The 10,446-nt window shown below is 42.4% G+C and overlaps 2 protein-coding genes across 2 annotated transcripts; one reads left to right on the plus strand and one right to left on the minus strand.

The window, feature by feature from the left end:
* The first annotated feature begins 5,783 nt into the window (after positions 1-5,783).
* rasd1 (RAS, dexamethasone-induced 1) lies at positions 5,784-7,389 on the plus strand. The gene is made up of 2 exons (XM_042086129.1): positions 5,784-6,162; positions 6,327-7,389. Exons 1-2 carry the CDS (start codon positions 5,892-5,894, stop codon positions 6,851-6,853), a joined length of 798 nt encoding a protein of 265 aa, XP_041942063.1. The 5' UTR covers positions 5,784-5,891; the 3' UTR covers positions 6,854-7,389.
* Positions 7,390-8,076: 687 nt separating this feature from the next.
* med9 (mediator complex subunit 9) lies at positions 8,077-9,104 on the minus strand. Its single transcript, XM_042086135.1, has 2 exons — positions 8,982-9,104; positions 8,077-8,653 (listed from the first exon to the last, which is right to left on the minus strand). Exons 1-2 carry the CDS (start codon positions 9,053-9,055, stop codon positions 8,437-8,439), a joined length of 291 nt encoding a protein of 96 aa, XP_041942069.1. The 5' UTR covers positions 9,056-9,104; the 3' UTR covers positions 8,077-8,436.
* Positions 9,105-10,446: the final 1,342 nt, after the last annotated feature.

The raw sequence follows: 10,446 nt of genomic DNA on the forward strand, positions 1-10,446 counted from the left end.
GATCTGCACAGATCTGCCTCAAGTCGAACAAGCCTAATTCCATTGTGCTCTCGCAAGAACTATGGATTTCCAGGGTACCAAAAACCCAGGAACCATTCACAACCGCTAAACCAGCATGGGGTGGGCTTTATGTGATGACAGAGGGAAGAGCATGGTTGACAGTGCATTGGGCACTACCGATTGGGCACTACCGAAGGCTATGCTGACGTCTTGGTTAAATGACACAGACGTGCATATTCTTTGAAATTGAGTAAACAACTACATTTAAAACTCCTTGTTTACAACCCCAAATCAGAACAAGTTGTATAAAATGCAAATAGAAACATGGTAATATACAAGTGCAAATGCAAATAGAAACAAATACATGATGATATACGTCTCGTAAACCCATATTTAGCAGCAGAAAGGACATGGACAACATCAAATGTTGAAATTGAAAGTTTGGACTATTTCATGATAAATATATGTTCATTTTGAATTTGAGAGAATTCAGAGATCTTTTTCTACAGACTGCTGTCGGTGCGTCCTCTATATTATATCGGAGTTTTGTTCATACTTTGTTGCAAAAGACATATTTCGTTTGTTTACTATTGTGCTTCTCAACCAGAGGGGGACCCCGAGAGCTAATCGTGTTAAGGATGCCTTTAATACCCATCTAGCAGATTGGGAAGTGGATGACGTGAAAGTGAAAATATACGACATTAGAAAGGCAAACAAAACTTAAGGCTGCTTTTGACATAGTACACAGAAGGAAATCTGGTGCTCTGATACTGATTCTGTTGTCTCTGAAAGTTTCTCTAATTGACGCATTTAACCACAATTTGGATCAGACCTGCTTTTAAAATGTTTTTTACCGCAAAACAGACGTGCGCTGTTTTTATACATATGGCAGAATACCTAATCAGTCGCTATTCACACTTTTCCTCCCATGTGTTTGCACGATACTCCCATTTTTCTCTTGCCTTCCCAATGCACATGCATCAAGAAAAGCGCAGATAGCCATTCTGTGCTCCAATGGCACGCAAAATGCGCTTTGATCCACGTGCAATCAGTTTTGTACACTCTTAAAACGAATGTGTTGAAAACAACACAACTTGTGTTGTTTTTAACACATATCTGTGGCCAGATATAGGAACAACACAGTTTGTGTTGTTTCCTTTTTTATGTGTTAGTACACAATATGTGTTGAAAATAACACAACTTTTTTTTTTTTTAACACATCTCTGTGTCCAGATCGGGTCAACACATTTGTTTTAAGAGTGTGCATGTGATGCCATGTTTTAAGGTGCAAATAGCATCAGAAACAGGCGGTGATTTGGTAATTCGATAGTACATATGTAATTCTTAGTACATCCAGCCCTTGGTGTCTTATCCTAGACTATGGAACGACAGAGTGCAGAGGGAATGTCAGGAGTGTTTTCTGTTTTTTTGTGTTCTGCCTTTAAATGATAAAAAATGAAATAGGCGATGATACCAAAGCCAATAATATATTCAATGGGTAATTTTTTAGTGTAGCTCAACAAGTAGCGATGCACTCTCTGATGCAGGAGACCGGGGTTCGATTCCTGCTCACAGCAACAATTTTGTATTTCTCACAGCTAAACCAAGCTAGATGGAGAGATACAGTATATAGAGAGATAGAAGGTTGGGCTTGTTGGAACTATAGGCTACATGGTCCTCGCTTTAGATTGGGGGGCTGCAAAATGTACTACAAATAGGTAAGAAAGGTCTTATAAGCGTATTAGTTATCCACCTCTGTCTTATACACCATTAACAAGCATTAACAAGCTGCTTGTTAACACTTACAACTGTTAACAAATATGCTTGTAAGTAACTTAAAAGGCTGCTTATTAACACTTACAAGCTGCATGTTAACAGTTAGTTAATGTTATTAAAGGATAACAACAGTTAACTAACTGTTAGTAATGAATTGTTAACTGCTTATTATGCACTTTTAATACCTAATAAGCACATGTTATTCTAAAGCGTTACCGACTCTTTTACCTTCTCTGTTTGTAGACTGTGAAATTGATTCGGTAGGAATTAGTGACTGTTATCCGATTTATGAGCATTTCCCTTGAACTCTTTGGACAGCTTTCCACTCTAGGGTTCCAACGTACAGCATCAGTGACCCTCTGTGTGTATATGTGGGTTTTGTGTGTGTGTGTGTGCGTGCATGTGTGTGTTTATGTGTGTGTGTATGTGTGTGCATGTGTGTGTGTGTGTGTGTATGTGTGTGTGTGCGTGCGTGCGTGTATGTGTGTGTGTGTGTGTGCATGTGTGTGTGTGTGTGTGTGTGTGTGTGTGTGTGTGTATGTGTGTGTGTGCGTGCGTGCGTGTATGTGTGTGTGTGTGTGTGTATGTATGTGTGCGTGTGTGTGCATGTGTGTGTGTGTGATGTGTATGTGTGTGTGTGTGTGATGTGTATGTGTGTGTGTGTGTGTGTGTGTGTGTGTGTGGTGTGTGTGTGTGTGTGTGCATGTGCGTGTGTGTGTGCATGTGTGTGTGTGTGTGCGCACATGGAGCTTGTTGCAGTGGTCGTAACTGATGGGACGTGGTGGTTGTTGGGCTAAGCCTGGTCTGAAACAGGAAGACGTAGGCATTGCCAAGAGACGATGGAGTGACTCTGAATCAGTGTGCTGATCAGTGTTTAGTCCCCCTCGCTGCACCTCTCTCTCCAATATGGCCTGGTGATGGTCAGCTAGTGATGGTCAGTAATCCTGTTACTATGCAAAGTCCGCTGACTGCTCTTGACCCCGATGAGGAAGAGCATATGGAGAGATTTATTTAAGTGTTTGTGTGTGTGTGTGTGTGTGTGTGTGTGTGTGAGTGTGTGTGTGTGTGTGTGTGAGTGTGTGTGTGTGAGCGTGTGCTTGTGTGTGTGAGTGTGTGTGTGTGTGTGCATGCGTGTGCTTGTGTGTGTGTGTGTCTCTCTCTCTCTCTATGTGTGTGTGTGTGTGTGAGTGTGTGTGTGTGAGCGTGTGCTTGTGTGTGTGTGTGTGTGTGTGCATGCGTGTGCTTGTGTGTGTGTGTGTCTCTCTCTCTCTCTATGTGTGTGTGTGTGTGTGTGAGCGTGTGCTTGTGTGTGTGAGTGTGTGTGCGTGTGTGCATGCGTGTGCTTGTGTGTGTCTCTCTCTCTCTCTCTATGTGTGTGCATGTGTGTTTGTGTGTGACTGTGTCCATCTGACAGATAAAGGTGATTCACTTGACTTTGTAATTAACCTGAAATGAGGCCTTGGTAATCACAAAAAACCTCAATCATGCAGACTGTTGTTGAAAACAGTGATTCAGGTCAACCTATTCAGTGTATTTAGAAAGTGACTGCATTACTGATTTATATGACGTACCTCTGTCTGATCTGCTATCAGAGAGAGAAAGCATTAAGATAGTAACTTGCTCAGGAAAATGTGAAAAACAACTGGAAAAGTCTACTTACCACTAGGAATGAAACATATTATTTATGTAATTTGTATGTATTGTATATTATAATCATATTGATAATATTCATCATTTATGACTTCTATGGAGGAGGATACATTTTGAGGTGGTTTTAGAACAAGCAGCTGTCATGGCGGCATGGTGTAGGAGAGCAGCACAGCAGAGCTATGGAAGAACACAGCATGCTTTTCTACAGTAGTGCAAACAGCCCAGGGGAAATTCAAGGTTTCAGTAGCATACAGACAACACACACACATTCACTAACAGCAGAAAAAGTAATTAAAAGTATATAATATAAAAACACAACTAAGCAATAAGGACAGTAGAAGATAAAGAATATACTAAATATACTAAAATACAAATGATACTAACTAACACTTAATCTAATCTAATCTACACTTAATCAGAGCTATGAAAGAACACAGCATGTTTTTCTAGAGTAGTGCTAACTAGCAGCCCACTGCACCACAGCAGAGCTCTAGAAGAACACAGCATGCTTTTCTAGAGTAGTGCAAACTAGCAGCCCACTGCAGCACAGCAGAGATATGGAAGAACCAACCCAACAACGCAATCTGCTGTGTGTGTGTGTGTTTTTGTTCTGGTCCGGTAATGAGCAGTGTGAGATCACAGGGGAGGATTGCTCCGCTATTTGAAGTATTTTCTTTCTCTTTCTCTCTCTCTCTCTCAAATTCAAATTCAAAGATGCTTTTTTATTGTCATGACAAATAACGTACTGTATATTTGCATTGCCAAAGCAATCATACAGACGATTGCAAAGAACTTACAGATTTAAACGTACATAAAATAACTTTATAAACAGGGCCATGAGCTTTTAAACGTGTCGTGTTCCCATGCACACTGCATTTATTTCTCTTTCTCTGTCTCTTGTCTTTGGTTATCCCTTCATTTCTCTACCAGTTCCCTCTCCTCTATATCCTCTCTCAATCTCTCCATTTCTTTCTCTAGTATAATTTACTCTCCATCCCTGCTGTACTAGAAATGAGAACTAAAGACAACGACTTTGTAATGCGGGTGCGCTTGTCTTTGACATTATTTGTTAGCAGTACGTGCAACTCAAAGCAGTAGGCCTACCCAGCAGCAGCCTGACTACTCTAAATGCTCTTACATCTCCTGGTTATTTCCTGACCAAGTGAAAGTAGCATATTATCTCCTTTAAAAAAGATTGTATCTTGTTATCTTGCCCCAGTTTGGGTCTTGCCGCTTGTGAATGATTCAATTTGCTTACGTTTTTCCTTATCTGTGTGCACTGTGTGTCATGAATTATAACCATACGCATGCTGTAAGACAGACCTGCTGATAGGCTGCAGACCTCCAAATCGGTGCAGCCGATTTGCCTACAACAACATACTAAATTTATCAATTGTGTTTTCTTCAGGGCGGGAAATATGGGGCATGACGCACACCTATAATGCATGGAATGATATTGTATTTTCATCTATGAAAAAGAATAAAAAGGATTTTTTTTTAAAAATGGCTTGATAGCCTTTTCCATAATTAAACTATTCGTAATTAATGTAGTCGTTCCATTTATCGACACATGCAATGCTGCTGAAGGATTTTTTTCTACCTTCTAATTCCAAGTAAGAGACTGAACCTTGTGACGCACACACGCCCTCTAGCGTAACTATGCAATAAGGTGCGCATCTCCACTCGGATTGAGCCATAACCTCGTGGAACTGTATGTAACCACGAATCTGTATGATTTTTTTTATATATCCAACGTTTATATCGTTAAATCAATTATTTAATACATTATACATTAATCAAACCACCCTATGTCAATAAAAAAACAACTGACTATCATTTCGCTTGTCCATCTCTTGTGCACGATGATAAAATGTCCAAAGCTTTATACAACAGACATGGTCAAATGGTCAGTTTTACAGTAACAACGTTGTTGAGGTGCAGCTCTATATTAACAGGGCGTGAAGGCTTTCCAGTGATTTGTATCTTGTCTGCTCTAAGTGTGCGTTGCTGTTGTTAGCAATATGTGGAATGCTCAGTGAAACAAATAAACAAGGATAAGCTATTTTAGATGTCAAATTATTTTCTGCGTGCTTTGCTACCTTTTTAAAAGGTTCGGTATGCTATCTGTAAATGGTCACATTAAAGACAAAACGATTCGTTACATCGGGTGAGTAAAAGTCCTCGCTGCAGCTCAAAGAGCGCGCTGCTCTGTTCTTACTTGTTCTCAGATTTTCAAGGACTGACGCAGGAGCAGGCACCTGCTACATTTTCCCGTTTCTCTCATATCTGCTCGACCGGTGACGCGCCGGGAGGAGGGGCCGAGATAGAACTTAAATACTGGACTCTCGCGCTGAAAGTCAGACTTGAGATCATATGCTCACATAGCGGTCGAACAGGAGGGATACTTCATACTATCCGACTCAGCGTGTTTCAGAATCGTTCTTGCACGGCGAAATACGTAAAAGATGATAAAGAAAATGGCACCTACGGAAAATGAGTTTGATATACCAGCCAAGAACTGCTACCGGATGGTGATTCTGGGTTCCACCAAAGTTGGCAAGACAGCGATTGTGTCCCGGTTTCTGTATGGCAAATTTGATGACCAGTATACGCCAACAATCGAGGACTTTCACAGAAAACTCTACAGTATCAAAGGAGATGTTTACCAGCTAGACATTTTGGATACCTCTGGAAATCACCCGTTTCCAGCAATGCGGAGATTATCAATACTTACAGGTGAGCAAAAGTTTTTTTTATTTTATTTAATCAATAGTGCAAAACATGAATTGCAAATTAAAATACCGTCTTCAATCGTTTTGTTGCAACTGTACACTTTGCATGAACTAAAGAATGAAAGACAACGCTGGTCACTAAATTGCGCGCCTCTCTTCTCGCCTCAGGTGATGTCTTTATCCTGGTGTTCAGCCTGGACAACCGGGAGTCCTTTCAGGAGGTGCAGCGACTAAAGAGACAGATCTTCGAAACCAAGTCCTTGCTGAAGAATAAGACCAAAGAGAACGTGGACGTGCCGTTGGTCATCTGCGGGAACAAGGGCGACCGCGAGTTCTACCGCGAAGTGCAGAGGGAGGAAATCGAACAGCTTATAGCTGGGGACGAGCAGTGCGCCTATTTCGAGATTTCTGCAAAAAAAAACACAAACGTGGACCAGATGTTTCAGCGACTCTTCACGTTGGCCAAACTCCCCAACGAAATGAGCCCAGACCTGCACAGAAAGGTATCCGTGCAGTACTGCGACATGCTGCACAGAAAGTCCCTCAAAAACAAGAAGCCAAAGGACAGTGACGCGTACGGCATCGTGGCTCCGTTTGCGCGGAGACCGAGCGTGCACAGTGACTTGATGTACATAAAAGAGAAGGCAGTTGGCGGTGGACAGGCTAAGGACAAGGAGCGGTGCGTAATTAGCTAAGCTTTCAAGCAAGTGATTTTGATGCTATCCTGAAATGACTTCGTCAACACAGCAGCAGACTGTCTGAGACTGTCACAGTTCTGCAGCCTGGACGGAGTTCCAGAGGGGTTTCCACGGTGTGCCCAAGTCCTGCCTGCGAACTCTTCAGGCAACGGCTCGGGGCCAGGATCCCGCCACATTTCGCGGACTGCAAGCCTCTGTTCTGTGCCGCAAGCGCTTAAAAACAGAGTGTTCATTTGTTCCGTTGAGCCAGAGAGCTATGTGATGTGGCGTTAAACCTGAAACGTGTAAAATATGCTTGTCTTAACATCTGCCTTCATTCAGTTTTGAGAGGAGACTCCGTGGGTCGGAGTAATCAACATTGTTAAACATGACAACGAATTGTTTACATTTTTGTTATCCTACATTTTATAACAGAGAACTGACACTTGAATGTTTGCTATCTGAACAAAAATATGTGAATGTGTATTTATTATAATGTCAACGTTGATATTTGCAATGAAACAAGAGTACAATAAAAATGAAATGACATGATATTTAATGCGTCTTTTTATTATGTTATGTTGTTAACGATCTGAGTTAATTTATTATTATTATTTGTTTTATTTATAGGGACCATGTACAATTTAAAACATAAATGTTCCCATTTTAAGCATTGTACCAGAGTTAGCCACAGACTAATTTACATCTGCAGTCCCCTGTGGGGCACAATAAAAAACATACAACAAACACCCATCCACTACACACACACAAAACACACCATGTTAGTGTCAGTAGTTGCAGATTTGAGTGGTCTTCAGAAAAATGTTCAGCTGAGATTTCAAACTCTTAATGGAACTGCAGCTTTTTATGTCTGTTATTGCATTCCATTCCACTGTGCAGTGGCTATGACCCCCACCTCTAGACACGGGGCCAGTAGAATAGTTGAAGGCCAAAACATACAAGTCTGTCTGTTGCAAGCTTGAGACCCCAGGGTGAGTTGCCGTGCCTTTTGTGAAACGCAATTAGACATATACGAGATGTTAACCAGCTGGAAATACTGTAAGCCTAGATAGACATATCCACATGACTGCACCTGCGTCATCTCCATGGTGGCTTGCAGACAGATCACATGCTCCTGTGACCTCTTCTCTAAGAGAAAGTCCCTCTTTGATGAGTTGCATAATAACATGTTGCACAGTGCAAACACAACCCTACCACGTAGCATGAAGTCCTCATTAAAAAAAAAAAAAACGAAATCCGCAAAGGTAAAAAGAAGGAAGCGAGTGTAGCATATATGTTTATTTCTGCAATCTCATAAATAATCAAAACGGGGGGGGGGCAGTGCACACGACTATACTGATCAGTCGGCCTAACAGTGTTTGCTCACTAAATACTTTTGCATGTGCGGCAGATTAATAAAACTGCCGACATATGCCCATCATATTGGCCTATCCGTGTCCATCACAGTTTATCCAGCACAACTCCAGTGTTAATCAAGCCGAGTGCAACAACATAAGCAACTCAAACAATAACATTTCCATAAACAGCTGCCACTGTTCACCCCGTGCTTATACTGCATTTTGATTGCCAGCCTGCCCTTTTTAGACTTTCGGGATGTCAAACATGCACAGGCCTTTGTACTTGTGCAACAGCTGGTTTTTCGTGCGCACTTGTTCTTGTAGTGTCCGTAGCTGTTCCTGCTGCTGCTCCACGTTCGTCTCGATACCTGGCATGGCCAGAATCTGTTCCCTCGCCTCTTGGATCTTCGTCTTTAGTTTGTTGAGTTCCTGCTGGACGTCTGCGCTATCTTTGTCCATGCTGTTGAGGTAAGACAGAAGTGAGCACGTCATTTCCAAAACAAGGAAAACTGACTTGGGCAAGGGGCATCTTAGCCGGCTACAGATTGTATGCATTATGTTGGCGGACACTAATGGAAACCTGCTGCAAATAATTAAATGTAGCTAACCCTAACCAAAGCACGTTAGAAGAGGGTGATAGCCAACTTCATAGCATCAGTTGCCTGATGACATGCCATGAACATGCCATGATATCTATAATCTATTCTCTGGGTAGTTGACAAAATTAGCTAAACGATCTCTGAGATAAGTAACTATTTATCAAAGTGCTACCGATTTACAACGTTTACCATTTTAAAATATCGTGAATAAGAGGCAAAAAAGAGTAATCCTCCGTCTCCTGCTGAAGCGGAATCGTCGCCATCCTGATCAGCGGTGGTACTTGTGAGAGGCGCACAGATTATACGTCATCAAGCCTGTCTACTGTCTAACCAGCCTGCATCCCAGCATCTAGAAATTCCTCATGTGGCCTAGTGTGTTAATCTGGTTAATCATGTATGGAGGCTACAGATGCATAACATCCAGAGCTATGTCTATTTAATGTCAAGATCTCACATTTCTTTTGCTGTAGGCCTTTAGTAACCTATCACCCACTGCATTTTGTGTGAGCCTATTAGGCTGTTAGGGCCTGTTCGTTAATTATAAACGGGGCCACCGGAGGGATTTTGAGCGCTTCGATCAAAAGTTGCATGACCCTCCCCTGCCTGCAAGAAAATTTTCAACGACCCTCCAACAGTATTATCAAAAAAGACATGACCCTCCCCGGCCTATTGTTGATAGGCCTACCTTCCGCCCACGCTTTCAAGCGTTATGAATGTGTGTGTGCATGCATGTGTCTGTTTGTGAGCGTGTTTCTCTGTGTGTGTGTGTGTGTGTGTGTGTGTGTGTGTGTGTGTATACTGTATATGCTTGCATGCCTGTGTGTGTGTGTGTGTGTGTGTGTGTGTGTGTGTGTGTGTGTGTGTGTGTGCGCGTGTACGTAATCCAGCATGCCCCCCCCCCCCAAATCCACCACCACTCTTATGTCAGCTTGGTTGAAAGGTTCTTTCAGCTCCATTGCATTGTCTGTTACAACACCTCTCAGTCCCACAAGCTGTCTCGCGCTGAGGAGTGGCTTGCACGTCGCCTGCCTGCACAGTCAGAGCAGTTGGAAGAGTGAACCAGTGAACACACAGTTCTTTCTCCTTGCCCTTTCATCTGCGAACAAATAGCTTAAAGCCGTGTCTCCATCTACAGAGACTGTTGGATGTTCCTTCCTGACCCTCGGTTTCCTTCTGGATTGTTCTGTAGTTTAGTACATGCAGTGCTGTCGTTTGCCATGTGATAGCATCAGCTCTGTGCCATCTGCTCGAGCTGCGAAGAGGCCAGCTCCGCTTCAGCTGTCTGAATCAGACCACAAATAAGAGCCCCTATTAAATGTGATGTGATGTGTGTGTGTGTGTGTGTGTGCTTAGTCATTTGCTTTATTTCTGCTTCGGTGTGTTTGCTCGCTGACAAGCTTCTCACTCACTCAAATAAATTCAATGCAACTGAAATGAGCTTTATGAAATGAGCTTTATTTAGGGACTGTTCATTATTTATAAAAGGGGCCACCGGAGGGATTTTGAGTGCTTCAATCAAAAGTTACATGACCCTCCCCTGTCTGCAAGAAGATTTTCAACGACCCTCTAGCAGAATTTTCAAAAAAGACATGACCCTCCCCGGCCAAATTGTTGATGACTTCCGCCCACGCTCTCGAGCGATGTGAAAACACAT

The sequence above is a fragment of the Alosa sapidissima genome, chromosome 3 (genome assembly GCF_018492685.1).
Source record: "Alosa sapidissima isolate fAloSap1 chromosome 3, fAloSap1.pri, whole genome shotgun sequence".
Taxonomy (NCBI): Eukaryota; Metazoa; Chordata; class Actinopteri; order Clupeiformes; family Clupeidae; genus Alosa; species Alosa sapidissima.